Source organism: Triturus cristatus, chromosome 3_2 (assembly GCF_964204655.1).
Source record: "Triturus cristatus chromosome 3_2, aTriCri1.1, whole genome shotgun sequence".
Taxonomy (NCBI): Eukaryota; Metazoa; Chordata; class Amphibia; order Caudata; family Salamandridae; genus Triturus; species Triturus cristatus.
The window spans coordinates 489,415,267-489,437,883 of record NC_140584.1 but is presented as its reverse complement, the minus strand read 5'-3'; the positions used below and the strand labels follow the sequence as shown (position 1 = coordinate 489,437,883).

At 42.8% G+C, this 22,617-nt stretch overlaps 1 protein-coding gene across 1 annotated transcript in view; it reads left to right on the top strand.

Moving 5' to 3' along the window:
• Positions 1-20,469, top strand: part of NRIP3 (nuclear receptor interacting protein 3) — a 204,013-nt gene extending 183,544 nt beyond the window's left edge. The window contains exons 6-7 of the mRNA XM_085648139.1: positions 14,914-15,011; positions 18,593-20,469. Of these exons, the coding sequence (XP_085504265.1) occupies positions 14,914-15,011; positions 18,593-18,608 (114 nt within the window). The 3' untranslated portion in view covers positions 18,609-20,469. The remainder of the gene's footprint in view (positions 1-14,913; positions 15,012-18,592) is intronic.
• Positions 20,470-22,617: the final 2,148 nt, after the last annotated feature.

Genomic DNA, 22,617 nt, shown 5'->3' with positions numbered 1-22,617 from the left:
TGTTTCTTTTTCACGCTTCTGCTTCCCAGCTCCCAAACACAGCAAAACGACCTCCTGAGGCCCCAAGACTGGGCAAACACTCCAAGGCAGGTCAGAACTCTCTCAGAAGAGTTCCAGGGGGAGCTGGTGGTGAAGTCCTTTTGTTCCTGGGACTTCTTAACAGGGAGCCAGCTCTTCTCAGGCCCTTGGAGATCAGAATCAAAAGAAGGGGACACAGCAAAGTCCTTCCCCTCTCCTTGGCAGCAAAGCAAAACAGCAAGCAGGCAGTCTTCTCCTCTTCAGTCCTTTTCAGCTTTCTCCTTGGCAGAGGTTTCTTCTTAGTTCCAAAGTGATCTAAAGTTTTAGGTGTCTGGGGTCCTCTTCTTATACCCCTCCAAGTCTTTGTCTCTCTTTGTTCCAGTGGGGGGGATTCCCCTGCTCAAACCGGTTCCTGGGTGTGCTCTGCTCTGGAGCACCTGGTTCCTTTCAGAGTGAGGGGCAGGGTTGTTAGACGCTCAGCAGGAGGTGGAGCCTTCTTTGTGCCAACAGAGGCAGAGTCCTCAGCCTGGCCAGCAGGGGGTGGAGCCAGCATTGTGTTTGTCAGGGGCAGCCCTATTCAAACCCAGGGACTACTCCTCCCACCCATCTAAAGCAGATCTCCCTATTCACCCTGCTGCTGACTCATCCAGGCTCCTGGAGCCACCTAGCCCATCACATGACACCAGTCAGCCAACCAGCACACAGGCACACAGGAGGGTTAAACAGGAGAATAGCTACTTTCTAAAAAGTGCTATTCTCACACAGTGAATTTAAAAACCATCTTGCTAAAAAGATGTATAATTAAATTCTGAACACAGAGATACCAAACTTGGATTTTCTATCTTGCCCTTATGGGAAGATAGGCATGTAAACAGCCTTCCCCATTCTATCCTATGGGCAAGATAGCCTCTCAGCAGTGAAAAACGAAAGTGGCTGTAATTCACTACCAGGGCATGTTACACACCTCAGTACATGCCCTACCTTTCAGATACACTGCACCCAGCCCAGGGGGGTACCTAGTGCCACCATAGGGATGCCTGACATGTACAGAAAGGGAAGGATAAGGCCTGGTCAGTGGGTGCACTGGCCAGGTCGACATGGCAGTCCTGGACTGCACATAGGCACTGCAAGCAGGCCTAAGACATCATTTTAGCGCTACTCCTGTGGGTGGCACAATCAGTGCTGCAGCCCACTAGTAGCATTTGAATCACCAGCCCTGGCACACTCAGTGCACTTTACTAGGGGCTAACAGGTGAAACAAATATACCAATCATGGATAACCAATCAATACAACAATTTACCAAGGGAGCACTTGCACTTTGACACTGATCAGCAGTGGCAAAGTTCCCAAAGCATCTAAACCAGCAAAAACGAAATCCAGCATAGCATCAAAAAACACAGGAGGTAGAGGCAAAAAGTCAGGGGTAACCACGCCAAAGATGCCAGGTCTAACAGGAGCCAGTGGAGCTCGCTGAGGAGTGGTGTGGTGTGAGTATGGCGAGGGAGGTTGAGTGCGAGGGAGGTTGAGTACGAGTCTGGTGGTGGAATTTTGGATGGTTTGAAGTCTGTGAAGAAGATTGGTTGGGATGCCGGTGTAGGGTGTGTTGCTGTTGTCCAATCTGCTTGTAATTGGGGCCTGCATGATGGTATGCCTGGTGTCCAGTAGGAGCCACTTAAAGATTTCATGTATCATGCGTAGGATGTGGAAGCATGAGGAGGTGATGGCATTGACCTGGGACTTCATGGTGAGGTTGGTGTCCAAGATGAGGCATAGGTTTCCACCTTGGTCGTTTGGGGTGTGTGTGGTCTAAGATCGGTGGAGTCCCTAGGTGAGCTCTTATTCCTGAGGATAAGCACTTCAGTTTTGTCGGTGTTGACCTTGAGGCAGTTTTCTGTCATCTAATTGGCCATGCTGGTCATACATCCTTTGAAGTTTGTTTTGGTGATGATGGAGTCATCTGAGAGGGAATAAATGAGCTGGGTGTCGTCTGCGTAGGAGATAATTTTGATTCCGTGGGATTGAATGATGTTTGCCAAAGGAGTCATGTAAATGTTGAAAAGTGTGGGGCTGAGCGATGGTCCCTGTGGGACTTCGCAGATGAGGTCCTTCGGTTCTGATTGGAACGGCGAGACTTTGACTCGCGTTCTTCTGGAGAGGAAAGAAGCTATCCATTTGAGTGCTAGTCTTTGTATTTCAGCTGTGTGTAGTTGGTCAATGAGTGTGTAGTGGGAGACGGTGTCGAAAGCGGCCGACAATGAGGGCTGTTTTGGTGCGGTGGTTGTTTCGGAATCCTGAATGTGAGTCATCCAGAAACTTGTGGCATTCTAGGTGGTTAAGGTGCTGTCTGTCGATGGTCTCCTGAGTGACTTTGGCTGGGAAGGGGATCAGCAAGATGGGTTGGCAGTTGCTGAGTACTTCGGGGTCAGTTGAGTGTTTTTTGAGAAAGGCGATGACTTCGGCATGTTTCCAGCTATCTGGGAAGGTGGCTGTCTTGAGGAAGATGTTGATGATGGAGGTGAGACCAGTTTGTAGATATGGTGGGGGCAGGGGTCTGTTGGAGCCCCTGAGTGGACTGTTTTCATTATTGCTGCAGTGTCCTCGATGGATGGGGAGTTTCATGCTGTCAGTTGGTAGTCTTTGGTTGATGAGGTTAGCAGGCTGGAAAGGTCAAAGGGGGTGGATGGAGGACAACGTTGTTGTAGATCCTAGGGCTTTGTTCATGGAAGAAGTCAGAGAGGTGGTTGCAGAATTCTTGTGTAGGTGTGATGGTTTGAGTTGCTGCTGTTGGTTTTCAAATTCCTTTACGATGGAGAAAATTTCCTTGCAGTTGTTGGAGCTAGATTTTATTCTGAGAGTCAGGGCCTTTATCTGGGTTTCTTACTTTATGGTGATAGTGTCTAAGTGCAGCCTTGTATGTATTTCTCGCAGTGGTTCCCCGGGAGGTTCCTCATTTCCTTTCAAGTTGTTTGCAAACTCTCTTGGATTCTCTGAGGTCAGCGTTGTACCAGCTAGCTTGTTTGTTGGATCTTTTGGATTTGGAGTTTTTCAGGGGTGCCAGGGTATTGGCGCAGGTGGTGATCCAGTTGTTGAAGTTGTTTCTCCTTTTGATGGGGTAATTGGGGGAGACTTAATAGTTTAGTTGGAGGGCGTTGAGCCATTCCGTTTCTGTAACTTTCATCTAGCAGCAACTTGGGGTGCTGTTAGATCTGTACAGGTGGTTGGTGGCCCTGTTATGTGGAAGTGGACGATGTAGTAGTCCGTTCACGTGAGTGGAGTGATGTGGCTGACTTTAACCTTGTCGCTGGAGGAGAAGATGAGGTCCAGGATGTGTTTTGTAATGTGGGTAGGACCTTGTATCAATCAATCAATCATAAGCATTTGTATAGCACACGGCTGCTTCAACTGAATCGATGGGTGCTCAAAGCTAAAAAGACTGATATCGGCTGGTAACTAGCTTTAATGCTGGGGAGGCGGATTTTCTATAGACTTTCGAGCAAGTCCGTGGAGTTGAAGCACATGGGGTTGTCGAGATGAAAGTTGAGATCATCTAGAAGTATGAAGTCTTTGGTGCCCATGGCGAGGGGAGCAGTGAGGTCAGTGAGGAGTTTGCTAAAGTGGATGCGAGGTCCTGGGGGCCGGTATTTGAGGGTGTCTTTGATAGTGGTTTTACTGTCTGTTTGATGCTTGAAGTGGATGTGTTCCATGGATGAAGCTGAGTACTCCTCCTAGTTTTTGGGGTCGGTCCTTGTGCAGGCTTTTGTATCCCGTAGGGATGTCTGCTGCAAGGTCCGGTGCCGATGTGGAGTTGAGCCACGTTTTGATGTCAATAAAGTCCCAAATCTAGGTGGAGTGATTGTTGGGAGAGCGTGTGTTGAGCAGCATGCATGCGAGTGAGTGTTGTTGGGTGGGGTGGGTGTGTGTTGCTGTGTGTGTGTGGGACTTGAGTTCTGACTTGGTGAGGGGTGCAGTGTGGGCGGTGGGAGAAAATGTGTGGAGGCAGGTGAAGTAACAATGCAAGCAGGCAAAGGGGCCCACCGTGGACTGAGGTGCGGCTCAGGAGAAGCGTTAATGGCGGCGTCAAGCGTTGAACAGGTAGAGTTCATCGGCGGTGTAGCTGGGAGAGGCGTTTGGATCAGGGTTCTTGGCGCTAGGTGCAGTTCAGGCATGGAAGGATGCAGACATGCTTGCGTTTGGCGTGCTGGTCTCCATTAAGTAGGGACTTGGAGAAGCAGAAGATGCAAAAAGCAGCAGTTAAACAGGGGCAGATAGGACAGACGGCACAAACAAGAAAAAGCAGGTACGAGGCTGAACTAGCAGTTAACAAGAAAAATGACAGGATACCAACACAAGTAAGAATGGCAAGGCAAGGTAAAGGTAAAGGTTGAACTGAAGCGGAAGAGAGACACCTGGACAGGTAGAAATACTCTTCCTAGGCCCCCCTTTATGTATATTTTTTAAATGTAATGATTGTAGATATAGCAGACAACTAATTATATCTGTAGCCAGACCAAAAACGGAGGATAAATTAGTAGCATGCATACCTGTAGCCAGACCTAAAAATGTTTTTATTTGATGGTAATCACCTATCTTGGAGAGTCCAGAATGACTCCATCAAATGTGAGCAACTAATTGTGGTGGCTTGTGTCATCTGTTCAACAACTAAGATTATCACACTTGCAACTCTGCAATAGCACTTTGCCTACAAAGCCGTCTTCTAGCCGTGAAGTTTATCTCAGTGATTTGGAAGAAGCAAAGAAGACATATATGAAATCTAATGGTAACAATACTCACTTATACATTTCTGTAATTCCAATAATTGTTACTATTTTTGTAATTTCTTAACTTTCATATAGGGTAACAGTGATTGTATTTTTGGTTGTTACAAACATCCATGTAATACAGAAGAAAAGGTTTCCAGGAGCTGCATAAATTGTTCTTTATTCACCAGATATTTGAAAGTGTTTTATCTTACAATGATTCATTATTTTGGGTAGGACAAGTCAGATTTATGTCATCTATTTGTAATACTCAATTTAGAACGAATGAAGATGTACCAATATTTTCCTCTGATAACTGACAAGTAGAAGAGATATTAGATTTCATCTAAGAATGACTGTTTCAATCCATGCTACAAAGTTTATTAAATCAGGTACTGTAAACATTTAAAATAAAGGAAACTCTGGGCTGATATCTTGTGCTCAGTATGAAGGGTGATCATGAAGAGACTGGAATTCCTACTTGAAGAGTGCAAGTTCGAAAATAGTGGGCAGAGAGATTAGATTCAGCTTCGACTCCAGCCATTGAGAGCAGGCAACAAAGAGGGTAATGTAACCAACAATACAGGACATTACTGGTGACTCCAGTAGCTGGAGTCTGTGAAAAAACAGCCATAGGCTAGTGATAGTAGATCATTCTAAGATGCCAACTGAGATGGTTCATTCTCACAGAAACTTGACTTTCTGCTATTGTTTTTTTCATGTAGGGTTTTTGTTCGCCGATTAGACCTTCTCAGTGGCCTGAACTCTGTGTTGTAGGCAGAGTCAAGGATTTGATAATACACTGGTCTTGTACCTTTTACATTGAAATGATGACACCTAATTTCACCAGTGCAAGAATTAATATCTTTTTCAATTCAGTATCATTACAAAGAAATGACTTTCATCTTTCTGGATTTGCATTTTTCTTATTCTTTCCCATTTGTGATAAGCTGGATATTGAGCAGCTCAACATTTATTTATATATTTAGATTTGTAATGTTATTAAACATAAACCAGGTCCCTGGTATTCCTGAGTGGTACAATTGTGGATGTGGCTCCATAATGGAACTTTATGTGCTAAAGAGAGAAACAAATATCATAAGCAATACAGGCAAGTGTGATGACTCCCAACAAGGACCAATATTTTGTAAGTGGGAAAAACAAAAATATATTTTCGGAGCAGGTTTGTTTCATGTTTCAGATTGTCATTGCCTAGAGAGCGCCCTATTTGTTCAAAGTGTGGGCTCCCACATGTAGCAGCCAGCTAGGCCCTCCCCCCTGCGGAGGCTATTCCCCAGAAATGCACCATGTTCATCCTCTGGCCAGCCGTGGCCAGAGGCTATATAATAAAAGGGTGGAGACCACTCGTGGTCGTCCTGGCTCATGCCAGGATATGCAAAGTGTCCATGTGTATTTCTTTCCAGCCGCCTACCTTGGAGGTAGGCCTCATTCAGTGGGACTCAATACTACCGGGCTGGCCCCAGCATACTGGTCCTACTCCACTATCCTGTCTACAGTGAAGGAGGTGCTTCTCTGGCAGAAGATTTGGGGTTAGTCTCTTTCGCCCGGACCGTGACAGCCTGCCAGGTACATGAACTCTTGAACCAATTCCTAGAGCTCTTCAAGGGATTAGGGTGCCTAAAGGGCCCACCGGTAAAACTACACATTGATAAGTCTGTTAAGCCGGTCGTGCTTCGCCAACGACAGGTGCAGTTCCATCTGTGGCCACTTGTTGAGAAAGAACTGGACAAAATGGTGAAACAGGGCATTATCCAAAAAAGTGTCCGGGCCGACACTATGGGTCTCCCCATGATGATCGCGGGAAAACCCAAGCAGCCAGGGAAGATACGCCTCTGCATCAGCATTCACCTGCCTAATCAAGCCTTCAAGGGGGAAAGATACATAACGCTCGCAATGAACGACATCATCGCTGACCTGAATGGCTCAAGATTCTTCTCTCCGAGCAGAGCAGGTACATCACCATGTTTTCAATGCACCTGGGACTGCGCCGGCACAAATGGCTGAATTTCGGCATCTCCTCCGCAGCGGAGGTGTTCCAGAATGCCATCTGGGAGATGCTGTCCGGCCCTTAGGGTGTCATGAACGCAAGCGACAAGACCCTAATATACTCTGCGACAATAGAACACCACCGGCATCTACTAGGGGCACTGTGACCCCTACAGAGCATGGCCTCACCTTACATCAGGACTAATGCTCCTTCTTCCGAAATTCCATTGAGTTCTCAGGGTATGTTTCTAATCAAGATGGGGTGCAGGTCGATCCTCGAAAGTTGCAAGCCATCCAACAGGCCCCCACCCTGACGTCCATCTCAGAATTCAGACGTTTTCAGGAGATGGCCCTTGAGGGCTCTTACCAAGGTCGATGCACCCTGGAAGTTGACTGCCTTCGAAGCAGTGAAAACTGCACTTCTAAGTAAGACTGTCATGGCCTACTTTCATCCAAAGAAATGGACCAAGTTACTTGTCAATGCCAGCCCAGTGGTACTAGGTGCCATGCTCACCCAGGAAGCAGAGTCGGGAAGATGGACTCCATTCGCTTTTGCTAGCAAAGCCCTAACTTTGGCCAAGTCATGTTATTCGCAGATTGAAAGAGGCATTGGCAATCAAATGGGGCTGTGGAGATATCCACCTGTACCTCTGTGGGAGACTGTTCAGAGTCGTCACTGACCACCAACCTCCCATTCCTTTCTTCCGTGGCTCTGCTCCCCATCCACCACCATGGACTGAATGCTGAACTCTCCCGCTACAGCACTATAACATGGAAGTAATCTACCGGCAGGGGTCCAAGAACCTGGGGTCCATCAACCATCACTAGCCTGCGAAGTTGAAGAAAACGCTTACGACATCGAAGCATATGTCGATATGGTTTTTGTAGGCACTCAGTCTAACAGAAATTTGTGATGCAACAATGACAGACCCAGTGCTAGTGGGGGTATGGAACACTCTACAAAGTGGCTAGTGGCACTCCTTTCTACATGATACCAATAGATGGCAAGGCAAAGACCAAGAACAGCTGACAAAAATGTGGCGTGTGCCAGTTAATTGAGCGCTACTATGGATGGGCTCATCATGAGCTTACAGTGCCTAGTGATACCTGAGAGCTTGCAGCATCAAGTGATGGAACTGGCTCATTGGGGGACATCAGGGAATGGCAAAAATGGAGTCCCGCATGAAAAAAGAGGTCTGGTTTCCTGTGCTCGAAACTGCTGTCGATCACCTGGTGAGACAGTGCCCATCGTGCCAGGTCACCAGTGCCCAAGAAGTGCCTGCACCGATCATAACAGAAGAACCATGCCCCGCACACTGGTCACGAGTGAGTCTTGACCTAGGAGGTTTCCCGGACAGGAGAACAACAGTAGTTATCATCGATGGCTACTCCAAGTACCCCCTTGCCGAAGTCGTTGACTCCACAGCCTTCTGCCAAGTAGACCCAGCGCTTGAAAAAGGCTTCGCAGTCTTTGACCTACCAGAGGAGATAAAGACCGACAACGGACCACCTTTTCAAGGCTCTCAATTCCAAGATCTCCTAGGAAAGTTGGAAATTCGGCACCGCCATATCACTCCCAATGTCTGCAAGTGAAGGGAGCGGCATAGCAGTTCATGCGGACACTCAAGAAGGCTCTTCGAATCACTATAGTAGAAGGGACAAACCTTGAAGCTACCCCACAATATAACTCAACGAACGCCCAAGATCAACACAATCGGACCAACATGCGTGCCAGCCTCAAGCGGCGGACCCCCTCACGAGTGATCTCACCCGGAGATCAAGTGCTGCTAAAAGACTGCCGACCAGGGTGGAAGTTCCAAATACCTTTTGAACCAGAGGTATGGACAGTCACCCTAGTTAACTGTACCCTGGTCACAGCCCGTAAAGGAAGTGAACAGGTTACAAGGAACGTGCCTTGGTTCGTAGTAAAAGATCTTGTTCCGTCACCTGAAACAGAAGTGGGAGGGACTGATACCCATGCGGGAGTCCCACTAGACTAGAGAGCCAAGACGAACAAGCATTGAAAATGCAACAGGTCTCGCCTTTGGTTAAGTTAAAGCCATTTGCTTTGCTAATGGTATTGTATAGCAAAGCAAATGGCTTTAACTTAATAAAAGGCGAGACCTATTGCATTTTTAATGCTTGTTTAATTAGGCCAACTCTCAGTGAGTACACCCAAAACTAGAAAACTCGAGTTTTTAAACAGATGAGCATTAAAGATAAATCCTTAAGGAGGGATGCTATGGGTAGTTTTTGAGGACAGTTAGAGTGACGATGCCCCAAATCGCTGTCCAGAAAAGGGTAATTTTCTATGACTATATTCCTCATTCAGATTCTTCATCTGTTCGAGGAAGACAGTACTAAAGCACATTACAAAGGCCCAGCTTAATTTGGAAAAATGACACCATTCCACACAGCTCTGAGCTCAACTGAAAGGAACTACAGAAACTCATGCAGGCGGAGACAGATCAAAAGTTTAGCTCCAGTGGGAGCATCTGATTGAAAATGTACATCGTTGTGTGTCCAGGTTGTTGTCCTACCATTGCAACTTTCGGCCAATTTTGAGCTATATAATCAACTAGGTTAACTTTAACTCCCCTTCTCCCTCATTCCTCCACCTACGATTACGCTGCACTGAAGTTACTACACAGACTTGAGACGTTTTACTATTTAAACAGGTAGCAGAAATGGGCGAAGGTCCAAAACAAAGTAATTTAGTAATGCATCAAAATATCCATACATAACTAATCTGTTGCTACAACAGCATATAAAGGCTATTCCAGTCACATAGATGGCAACCTTATATTTCTGAAAGTCAAGTGAGAATTCCATATATATATGACAATCATGTTATATGAAGATATACACACTTGTGGAACTGTAGGGCCCAGAAAAAATGGTAGAACCCTGGAATGAAAAGGATTGACTATTACTAACAGTACCATCAATGTCTAATAATTGATTTTGAATAATTAATAGACTGTCCATGTATAAAAATTGAGAAGCAGAGACTTAACTGCATTGCGTTTTAAGAAATGCATTTTGAGATGTAAAACAATTGTAAACAGTGGACATTGTTTAGATGAGTTGTTCTTAAACAAAAGACGTTCTGATAACTTTATAAAAATAAAATACATGGAACAAATATTAAGAAATGCAGTTGAGATTTTTTAGAGACCGTTCCCTTCTGTATGGGAGCACAGCTTAACTTCTCCATGGTAAATTATTGCACATTGGGGAAAAATGGAATTTAAGGCCTAAAAACCTGACTTTGCAATCTAGACACCTGGGTTATGACCGGAACTTCACCTTTTGCCCCACATAAATGGTTTGATTCTCGAAAATTATCATCACCCTGTGCCTAATGCACTTCTATACATAATGTTGTCTAGTATATTATTGATGTAGGTTCTCATAGCCCGGCCGGCTGCCAGAAAAGAAAGTGAAAGGGTACCCTAGTAGGCATTGTTTATGGCAGCAGGAGTGGGCAGGACAGTGGTGATAACGGCTGCACTGTGGCACAAGGGGTTGTATAGTGCCAGGACCAAAAGAGGCGGTATGTAGGGAAACACAGAAGTACAGCGGCCACACAAGCATGGTAGGAATTGTTTAGTTTGAAATTGGACTTTTGAGTAGCAGGTTTGACTGAGGGGTTTATTTCTGGGACTGACTCCCAATTTAAGTGTTAACAGACTCTCTCTTGTGGCGCTGAGGGGAAGTACTTTGGAAGGCAGGAACAGTAGCACGTTCTATCTGTGTACACACTATGGCAATGAAGTACGGCATTTACCAGCACAAACAGGGACACCACACGTGTCTTCAATTATGCGCACCGGGCAGCCGCAGGAACAAGAGGCTAGAGGGGTGCCCTCCACCCCCCCCCATTTAACTACAAAAACACTCACAAATCCTCCCCCGCCATTGCCCATTGCCACAACCAAAGCCCCCCCTTTACCTCTGTGCACCGCAACTTCCGCAAGTACACCACAGCTAAATCCCTGCACTCCAGCTGTACAGCAACTCCGCTGCCCAGTATTGCTCCGAGGCTCCTACACGATGACTGCTGCTTGCAAAAAACGACGAGCACTGGTCCCCCAACGTCCCGTAGACTCGCCGACCCGATGAAGCTCCCGGCGGTGAACTCTTGCCACAAAAGAGACCACTTGCTAAAAAGTAATCCTGGACTCAGAAGACTCACATCTTCATCTAGGGAGCCCCTGGTAACCCTGTTCGTTGTCAGCCGGATACAGGACAACTTGCAGCGCCAATTATCAGGAACATTCCCTGTGCGTACAGGTTCTGACAAATACAATCTAAGCACATGCACTAAAGTAGGCAGCACTCTCTCAAACTTGCCAGACAGCTTCAGTTTCGTATTCCGCCTACCGTAAAGACGAAGTCTAATTAAGCCTGACAAGACGGCCATGATGGAATGGGAAACGACCAATATACATATAATTAAAAATATGTTAGTTAAGAAAAACAGAGACATGCTTCAGTAAGCTGAATGGCCGCAATACGCCAGTTTTGTACACTTTCAAAACCAATTCCGAAACGACGGGTCTCAAACGCTAACTCCCATTAAGCGTCTCCGTCCTCTATCGTTCTGTATCACATCTGTTCGTGTGGTGGCCCTGGAGAACAAGCACGGTCTGCATCGCAAAACGATGTCTTATCTTTATGGGGCCATGTGTTTGAAACACATGGCCCCATAAAGATAAGAAAGCTTTTACGATGCAAGGAAGGAAGACGAGCCCGTCCAAATGGGACGGCTCAAAAATCCAAACAAAAACGTCACTACCAACTCTTTTCCAATGGCTGGCCACCGTTTAGCATAAACGGTGACGCCAGCCAATGAAAAAGAGGGGCGGGGCTTAATGCCCTTTACACAAAATACCCAAAATCGTTAAATCTCGCCAGCGAGACTGCGCATGTGCGCAGCCTACGCCAGGCGAGACCTAAAAGGGGGATGGAGCCACTAGATCTGGTGAGGAGAATCCCAACCAAGCCCGTGGAGGACCTAACGATGAGCCTGACTCCGGCGGTAATCAGGGACCAGAGGAAACGAGAGGTCCTTCTCGGCAACACCGATATCATCTCCGACCCAACCTGCCACTGAGCCAGAGGCTCAGAGACTTTGCATGCTAAGTTCACCACCGAGTTGGGAAGGGATTTAGTGGCCAGCTAGCCCCTCCCCCTTGCGGGAACTATGTCCTGGAAATGCACTGTATTCATCATCTGGCCAGGTGTGGCCAGAGTCTATTTAATAAAAGGGCGGAGACCGCTAGTGGTCTTTCTCGCCCATACCAGTATACCCAAAGTGTTCATGTGTATTTCTTTCCAGTCGCTACCTTGCACGGAGGCCTCATTCAGTGGGCCCCGATACTTCCGGGCTCGCCCCAGCACACCACGCACAATGATTTTGCATGTAAATGAGGGGGGACAGATATCCCCCTGTCAACAGGTGCAGTGAGTGTTAGCATCTGCCTGCAGTGGGGTGTTGAGGGGGGCACCTTAACGTAAAAACATTTCTAAAACATAACTACTGTAACACCATGAGCGCTAATTCGGAATATATCTTGTTGCCGCACATATCGGAATTATAAATTGTGCAGATTTTTTTACACCCTATAAAGGCACTCTCAAGCTAGACCCCAAGAGGAGAAAAATAACATGTTTAAAGAGCTGGGATTTTAAATATCAAAAATAATGATTTTGATGAGGTGGAAAGATGATAATACACACAGTTAAAAAAGCTACTTGGCGACTTGTGGTTAAACGGAATGCATTATCCATGAATCACACATGAGACCCTGCTGAGCAGTGCTTGAAATTGAAAAAGAGAAGTTCAGATACTCTGTACCAGAATACCTGCTTGTTTCTGAGAAGTGCAGGTACTCTCCAATTAAAAGTATTACATCACTCTTGAGAAGTGCTGGTACGCTCCCTCTCAAAATAAAAAAGAGCCGGTACTCCGTACCGGGCAGTACCAGCCCATTTAAAGTACTGATGCTGAGATACCTTCATGGTATCTGTAACGCACCCAATTTATAATGTATTCTCTTGAAAAACACAATTGCACTGACTATACAAAAGACGGGTTGCGAGATGACACAAATAGCATAAGAACTAATATATTATTATGATGTGATCAAGTGAGTGGGAACATTTGTGGAATGGAGTGCCTAATTTGTGATATATTGTGAATGTTGTCTAACAACAAAATGTGGATCAAATGGGACTTTGTGAAATTTGGTCAGTGTTATGCTCCCCCTAATATTACTTTACTTTTATGATGGAAAGAGTAGATTAAATGAACTTTGTTGGTTTGGTACCCAATACATTTCAACCACATTAAATATCATAGATCAAGCTCATGAGGAGGATGACCATCAGCTTGAAGGCTATGTGGGCTTTGATGGGGAGGCAGCAAAGGCCTTTGGGGTGGGAGTGATGGCTTATGATATTTTGCCGCTATAGGTCTGTCTGCAGTATTGCAGGAGAGGGGTGGGAATATATTTTGACGGCCGAATGAGCGAAGTCTAGCATGAAACAGTTGTACAAATGTATTCACAGCCATCACCAACTCTGAAGAGCAGATATTTGCTAAGGCTTACTCTTTCTCTTAAAAACATGTTTTATTTAATTTTCACAGTTCACTTTTAGCGAGCTTACAATAATCTTTTTTAGATTTGAAATATGTTCGTATTTGAAATTTACATGCACAACTTACAAATTCATGCAGTCATACAAATATTTGTGCTACAAACGCAGGAATACTTACTTGTGTTCCACACTCTACATTGGTATACGCCACACACCACCATGATAGGTGCATAACAAACAAAGCACCATTATGGGCGTGACACAGACCAACATCATGGGTATGACACACTATTGATAAGAATGTGGGATAAAAAGACTATCACTGTGGGTTTAGCAGAGAGAGACCATTAATATGAATGCAGCAGGTATTGACCATTACTGTGTATTCGGCACAAGCAGATGTCAGTACGGATGCAGCACGAAAACAACATTATTATGAATGTGATATACTTATACCAGTAGCATGGGTAACAACTTGTTTTCTTGCTCGCTTCATACTCAAGTCATTGCCATTTTGTAGGAGATATGGCACATACATATCTTTAATACAGAGTTTTCAAACTGACCAAAGGCATGGAAGTTCAACACACAGACCACCACTTTCAATTGGGCATGACAGACCAATAATATGGATGCTGTCTATATAGACCAGTAGCAGCGCCTCATCAGGGATACCAAGCGCTGCATAAATGCAGCTACCATACCATACCGTTAATGTTTACTTGTCCATATTTTTCATAGGTTTTGATAATAGTCACGAGAAGAGGCACTCCCCACAACTGTGGTTGTGGTACACACACCAATCACTAGAATGGGTTATAACTTAGATAATCCACACATAGAACATCACAATGGTTGTCCCACACAATAACGAGTACTGTGGGTGTGGTACTTGAAGAACCTCATAGTGGGTGATCTGTACATGTTATGTGTCATTACATTGGGCTCTTTCTGCATAGTGGTATTTAAAGTAGATAGTACACCTGCTCTCAGTGTAATGCGCCCAACTTTTTGTGTGATGTGTTCGGAATTTATCAGGTGCAATAATTTTTGCCTTCAAAATGGGGCATAACGTGCAAGTTTTGGTGCTTTCTGCAGCAATATATGCATGTCCCGGTATTTGCCAGGTATTTTTCCCCGATAAAATTCAGCATGTTTGACCTGCTGAAATGTATGTTTTATCGCACCAGATATTTACCTGGTATGATAAAAACCATACAACTCATAATTATGATACGAACATTTCAGAACTATATGGGCTATTGGCATTGTGGGCTTTATAAAGTGAGCTGCTTCACAACCTTGATCAGTCTCCAGTTAGAGTTACTGCTCAGGGATCAAGTTTATCTTATGTATGTGATTCTCGATATTACGACTGCAACAAGACTTGAAATGTAGAGGAAATGGCTACAGTTTCTTCTCCAGCTGTCATATTTGCCTATAGTAAATGTAACCTTCTTTCCTGGTATATAAAAGCTTCTCATTCTTTATATAACAATTGCTGTTTATTTATGTTTTTTGCAGTGCGTCATAAACCTGGAAAAGAATCACATTGAGTTGGGAAAGACAGAGAGAGAGGCCATCCCTTTTGTTGATAAGAGCTGCATCTTAAAGGAAGCAAAGTAAGTCCTAAGATTATATGTTAAATAGTTTTGCCCCAGATACAACCACACACAATTGCTCACAGAAGTGACTAGTCGCTTGATTAACAGTGGTCCTACTGGGTAGTGTATTCAGAGCCCACATGTAAACCCATAGCTTGGATTTGTTGAGGAGAAAACGCTGTAGAGCAAACTGAATAGACCGTTTAAAGCGACAGCATCCTCAGAGCAAACCTTGGCTGGTGGAGAAGAGAACAAGGTCGCTGCTTCCATGAATACGCAGAAAGACAGTAAGCAGCCAGAAATGTATATAGGGCATCATTCTGAGCTTGTTGGAATTATCGAATTGTAAAGGTTTACGTCTCAAAATGCGGAACAACCACATCCAATTCCCTATCCAACTTGTTTTTCCCTTACAAATTCCTACAGATGATAAATGGGAAGCTTTGCATGGGGTAAAATCGAACGTCCGAATCTGAATGTGTAAGCGTGTGGAAAAGCTGATTTGGACGACATCTACATGAACCCAGCATCAACTAAGATGAGCTGATTCTGCCACCTTTAAGAGGGGCCCTGATCAAAATGGATCCCTGCATGAATGGTGGCTAAAAATGGGAAGAATAAGAAAGCAGTACCAACTGAAGGCCATACTTCTGTTTACTATTGATCAAACAGAAACTACAGAACTAAAAGGCATTATAAATCTTTTTTAAATGTAGGCAGCTCTTGTTTGCTTTCATATCTAGAAAAAGAACCTTTTAACATTCAGTGAAAATTAAGTATCTTGGTATCATTCTTGCAGTGGAGGGTCCAGGGACAGCCCTCCCCTACTGCTAACGTTTAATCCAGAAAACCAATGGACACATCATTTCCAGTCTATTCACCTGTGCTTGAAAGTAGTTCTCTCAACAATAACAACCTTACTGTGTCTTGTCTCTTCTAATCGGCATTTTTTGCTGTGAAGGATAGATTTAGGGCACTATCTACCCAAAATAGTTTCAAGGCCTGTGATCCAGATCATCTGTCAAAAGATCTATAGATCTATAAAAATACAATTCTCTTGTCTAGACCATGATGATCCAAAAGGTTGCAAATGCTGTGCTTATTGTGGAAAGAGTGGAAATCATGTTGATCTTTAGAAAAGGAAAATAAAAATGGATCTTGTAAATTGTGTCCTAACAGAACTCCTTCATTCAGATATTTAGCAAAGTTTTCGTGAGCATAAATTAATGATTAGATGTGAGAAGTCAATTTTTCAACCACTGTAAAATCTGTGTTTAGAAGTAAAACAGGACACATAACACATAACTTTCACCTGTTTTTCAGTAGAAATATTACACCCTTGGTGGAAGCAATTTTGTTGGCTTCTTAGCTCTTATATGGGCTTTTGATGTAGAGGATTGATTAAAAAGGTGAAAAGAAAACTACGTGAAGAAGGCCGTTGATCAAAGATTAATAGTCATCATCTATAATCTGACAGTCGGGCTTATGTCAGCTTTGGAGAAAAAACAAAGATTGTTTCCATTAATGAAAGAGGTCCCCAAGGCTGTGTTCCCAACCAATGCTCTTTACTGTATTAATAAACGATGGGTATGAGTATTGCTCTGCATCAAAGCAGACTTACCATTCATTGTGGGGCTTGAGATTCACTTACTCTCCTGACAATGCCACTATGATGAGGACAAGTAACAATTTAGGAAATTCCCTTGCGTGTTTTGATGCTGATTGTAATTTGAAAAGTCTAGTAATCAGTGTAGGAACATGTAAAATACTAGTTGTAGGCTGACTGCATGGGATGAAAAGAAAATTCAGACTGAGCGTTGGAGAAGTACTTGTGCAGGTTCAATATTAAGGCTTGTTGAGTATCTTATCACAGACACCTGGGCTGGACAAGTCCTCTGGCTAAAAGCAGATTTTCTGTCCTCCATCCAGCCACAGTAGCGAGTGGTTTTTAATATGTTTTAGTGGTGTGCTTATTAAAAATGCCAGAAAAATCTATAGGACTAAGTAAATCACCAGTTCTCTTTACATGGCCAAATTTTAAGTCAGCATATTGTTTCTTATTTAATTCCTGCAAAAAACACCTTTCTTGGGTGACTTCTAAATATTCCATATTCAACTCCAGTGCTGTCCTTACGGTAGGAGTCAAAGGGATGGAACAGCCTGCTTTTATTAATACCGGACTCCTTTTGCAGTTGACAATGTGGAGAGACCTACCATAACGTACTTGATGAGTTCACCTCTCTATATAGTTGAGGTGCATTAGAGTTTTATTTCCTAATACAAATCTGTGATGTTTACTGCACTGTATTGCTAAAATAAATAGGTGTCATTTTGAATCTGTTAAACTCTGACAATGGGGATGGGTGAAACAACACTTGAAAAGTAAAATGGCAGCAACATATTTCGAATTAAATGTTCAGTGCATCTGGGAATCATGTATTGATAGTCTTTCCCACATCACCCTCAGTGCTACAGTCTGAAGTTAGGTGCCCTCCTCTGGTCTCTATATAATGGAAAATAGAATACACCAAATTATTTATATAAACTCTGGCAGGTCTACCAGGGTACCAGGCTCTGCAAATGATTACTCCATAGCCACTAGACCACTAGAACTTGACATATAAATACAATTACAATAATGCCTACGGCTGCACGCTAGGTTCAGGCGTTCTAGGCGCCATCAGCTGAAGCTATATGGTCTAGTGTGAAGCTTTCTCAAAATGATCTGACTCTCAATTTTATTTTGCCATTGTATATTTTTCCCCTTAATTTTTGCAATTTGTTATATTTTGATTTAATGTATATACTTATATGGATATTTATCCTAAATAAAAGTTTTGACTGATTAATGGATTGATTGGTAGAAAATGTTGCCTTTAATCAGAATTATCTTAAACAATTAGCTACACATGGTACAGATATACAAAGCAAGGAAGGCAAAGCACAAACCAATGAGGGATACAACACAAAATTGTAAGCATCTTCCACTTCATATCACCATTAGCCTACAACTGACCACAGTTAATTATTTTCCACAAAACGCACGAGTGCAGTCCCACAATCTTGTATACACATCAAAAATGTGTTTAATGAAAGAAAACTCAGTGAAAATGTAGGATTTTCCTAGATTTCCAAGAGTAGTCTTGGGGATGTTTGTAAATGCCCCAACAGCTATAAATCATCTCAAATAGTAGAAGTAGTTCCAAGCCGAATTGATTTCTGACATTTTCATAAAATGTTTGGTGAAATGGCTCCTTCAAGCCTCAGTCAGAGAAAATTGTGCACAAATCTTGAAACTTACGTTTGAAAATATCAAATCCCGATTCATAAAACCAGTATTAGTGGAATTTCACTTCCTCCATTGAATACATTGTTCGGTATTGATTTTACTTCTTGCAGAACCCTGTGTGCTTCTTTCCTCAATGCTTTGTGTGGAATATTATGGCTCCTTTAGCAGTAGCATTTAACTGACACCCATCTCACTCTTAAGTCATTTTACAATGCATTATTGTGGTACTGTCACTACCAACGATATTGTCTCCAACACATGAACACAGAAATGGTAGTACTCATTACTTTTTCTTTACCACTTTTTTCAGCTCTTCAGAAAAATAATGATGACTTAAAGCACATACTCCTGTGAGGAAAGGAAGACTTCTTCTGCAGATCGAAGAACAACTCATTGAAATCACATGCTGTTCAATAGTATAGTAGCTCAGTGAAGCCATGCGCTGTAGCCAGTAGTGTACATGTGTAGGTTTCTGGATATGCTGGGATATGCCTAACGTTTTGTAATTTGTAAAGATTTACACCAGTTTTAAGTGTTTTGACAACAATCAGAAGTTCTTTTATAGACCAACTTCATGTAGGATTAATTGAACTAACCATAGGAGATTTATACGTTGCTATTTTAGAGGTAATAATATATTTATAAACTACATGTGCAATCACAACATATGTAAAATAGAGTATAAAAGAGCATTTGTTCATTTCACTTTCTATTACATTTTGGAATCTAAATGTGAACATGGGAACAGCAGGGGCCTGCTTCCTGATAATATAGCCATCTTTCTATATTGTGAACCCTTTACCTTGATTTTAACACACACAGTAATCACAATTATCCACAAACCCCACATCAGAACTGAACCTTTTTACGATACAACGTTTCAATTGTTATATCTAATTTTTTATTTAGGTGTTTCATTTCATTTTACAACACAAACATTTAAAATTTGGTAAAGAGGTTAGGACATTTTTTAGGATAACAGGCACCGGCTAAAGACGTAAGAGCACAAATGTTGGTGTGAGAATTTTTCGTACAGATAAGCTGGCAGAATCACCCACTAAAGGACAAAGTATAATCAAATTAATGTTCAAGCAAGACAAATACCTTTTTACAATAGTCATCATTGTCATTAACTATCTTGACAAAATTTGACAAACTATTTTTGCTTATTTGACCTTTCTATTGGTCAACCCTCCCATCTTTTGTCTATTAAAATATTTCACTGAAATATCTAAAAGAGTCCTCAGTAGAACTATTACTGCTCTGAAACGCTTCGCATAAAATTAATTTGTTTTGTGCCATGAAAAGCGTATTTCTTTAATTCTAAAATCAAAGACTGAAGATGAAGGCTTCAGCTCTAACCATTCCTCAGTGCTGCATGATTAGCTTGTGTGGTTGCCCGCCTCTGCAGTGGTAAACATAGTTGAATTAAACCCATAGCTAGGACGTCTCCTCATAATCTTTGGCCACTGTCTTTGGAATAAACTATACTGGATGGTAATATATCAAATTGCCAACCTCAAGTTCAGGAAAGACCTTACAACGCATCTCTTTAAAATGCCTTCTGCGCATCAGAGCGTGAACCCGATGAGTCCTCTCCCTTTTCATGGACCAGGCCCTAATCACCACCATGTCCTCTCTAAGACTTAATAACGTTGATATTGTTTCCAAGACGTCTGTATGATAAACCTGAAAACTCAACAGGTTTTGTGCCCACTCACCACCATGTATTCTTCAAGACCCAACATGTTCGATTTGGTTCCAAGAAGTTTGTTTGAACTTTCCATTCATTTGGATTTCCCGGTTTGAACTGATTCTTAAACACAATCCATCAACTGGCTGCAAAGGGACATATTTAAGGGTCATACAAAGTCTTATAAATAAATAAATGAGAGTAAGAAAAAATGACTGCTATTATATTCCTGTTCCTGGGCATCACCTTTATGTCATTTTGCACAGCCTTGGGGAACTTGTAGAAATGGAAAGAGAAAGGAGCTTTTTCAGTGTGAATTAAAGCAATATGTACAAATGGCAAAGAGCACGGCTGTATGTCGGCCTTCAATTAGTTCTCAGGCAACTGAAGATATATCTTGGACAATATGAAATAAATGACATAAACACAATATCATGCTTGTTAAAGATCAAGGTTTTTTCTTACCTCTGCGGTCAACACTAGCCATTTCCCCACCAACATCGTTTGCTTTGGCTTAGTCCTCTACAGGCTTTGCTATGAGCTCATTCTAAAAAACCTTACTCATTCTTAGATTGCCCTTCTGTTTCCAAATAAATAGTCCTGCCTACTGATCTAGGAACAATGGAAATTTAGCAAAATACAGTAGAAAGTTAACGTGTGATTTAATATTATTTTCCATGATCAGAGTGAATTCTGTTCCGCTGTAATAGACAGACAAAATTATTCCTGGCCATTGTTGGGCGTGTAAAGAGGTGTTCATGGTAGTACGAAAAGGCGGAAATAACTCTCTAGCAGGTAACACAACTAAATTTAAAACTGCTCTCTGTATTGGAGATGTATTAAAATAGGAGACTCTTTGAACCCGATTCTTTCACTTCACATTCAGAAAAAAAACGTTGTTTATGTGATAAACCTCTGGAATTAATTTGTTTTGTTTCTGGAGGCTAAGAACAATACATTTATCTAAAAAGAAACAGGGTTAAAGAAATGTAGCAGATTTTGTCAGAGTTTCTAACACAAGACCCAAGGATGTTCACATTAGGTAGCTGCAAACATTCACCTGAGAACTGAAAATTGCACCATCTCTTTGCATATTCTTCACTTACTCTTGGCAAAACTGTCTACGTGAGGAAATTGACTAGGGATGAATATGTTTGTCCCTGGAAGGCCATGAATAGAAGGCATTTAATCCTAAAGCAAGAGATGCTTTAAAGTCAAAGTACCACATTCTGTTAACATTTGCAAGCAAAGACCCAAGCAGACTGCAAGGCCTCATGTGTTATCAGAGAATTGGTATAGCACAAAAGCACCAAGCACTTTAAACACTCTTAAATAATTTCCAAAGGTTTTCCATATGATTTTATTCACTCAATTATATGTAAACTAATGTAATTTTCATGAATAACCCTGTCTTTCAAAATTATTGAATACAATTGTAATTATTTATATTTACTTATGATTAATTACCCTAAAATAAATGATTTTAGTGAACTGTGTAATCATAATAGTCAGGGACGCAGACATCTGGTTATGCTTCTCCCTCTCACATGGTCATAGTGGAGCTCCCAAGGGAGAGGAAATCTGCGAGCGGGGGAAGGGAGGGGTGCTCCTCTTCAGGTAATGATGGGGTGGGCAGCGGGGACGACCTCCAGCTCGTCGCGGATCCTCATGCCCTCCTAAATCCCGGTTCCTCAGAGGTCAAGCTTCCTGGTCCCAGTACTCTGAAGCATTCTGCAGAACTTCAAATCACTCTCTAGAACCTCAGTAACACCCATATGAGGTATTTAATACAGATTTTCTGAAGATGCCCCAGAACTTTAAATCACCCATTCAGCAGTGAATCACCCTGTTATGCTTTAATTCACTTTTAATCATCAAATTGGCCCTTATTCTCTTTAAATCACCCGAAGAACATTTAAGCAGGCTGCTGAACCCTAAGTCACCCTACATAACTTGCAATCAATTTACAGTATACTATATCACCCAAAGGAATCCTGCACTCTTAGTGCGGCAATCTCAGTAATCCTCAAAACCCCCTTGACCATCCTTTCGCGCTGTCATCCAGTGCTCTGTATGGATTCAACGCTCCAGATCACCATGCGTTGCTTTGGGTTAATTGGCGGTCCGGTCAATCACGCTGAAAGGCTCTCGTCAACCATCGCTGTCATTCATTCTTCATCACCACCCAGAACTCACAATCCCCTCACAGCACTCTGAAGCACTCTACTGCAGTCTCAGCTGGCTTACCATGCTCTTTGCAACCTTCTTGCTTACCAATTAGCACTTTTACAGGGCAAATAAATAATTAAGGGCGCACAGAATACCACTGCTTAAGCCACAGGTCTAGTCTGAAAAAAATACAACTCTCCAGTGCTTAGGAAGTACATTGAATCTGTTAAAACATGATCTCTTTTCCTTTTGCTTGTTTCCCAGAGGTACCGTCAGGCACTGAAGTTATTTTTATCACGCTTTAGCCCAGAGACATGGTCATTTCTATGTCATACTAATAACCTTCATTAGCTAGGTTACTAGAGCTAACTGAACAGTGTGGTTTTTTTAGCCTCTACTTACTAATCCATATTAACACTGTTGGTGTAACATCCATGTCCTTAGTATAGCTGACAAAAAGGAATCTAGCCTTA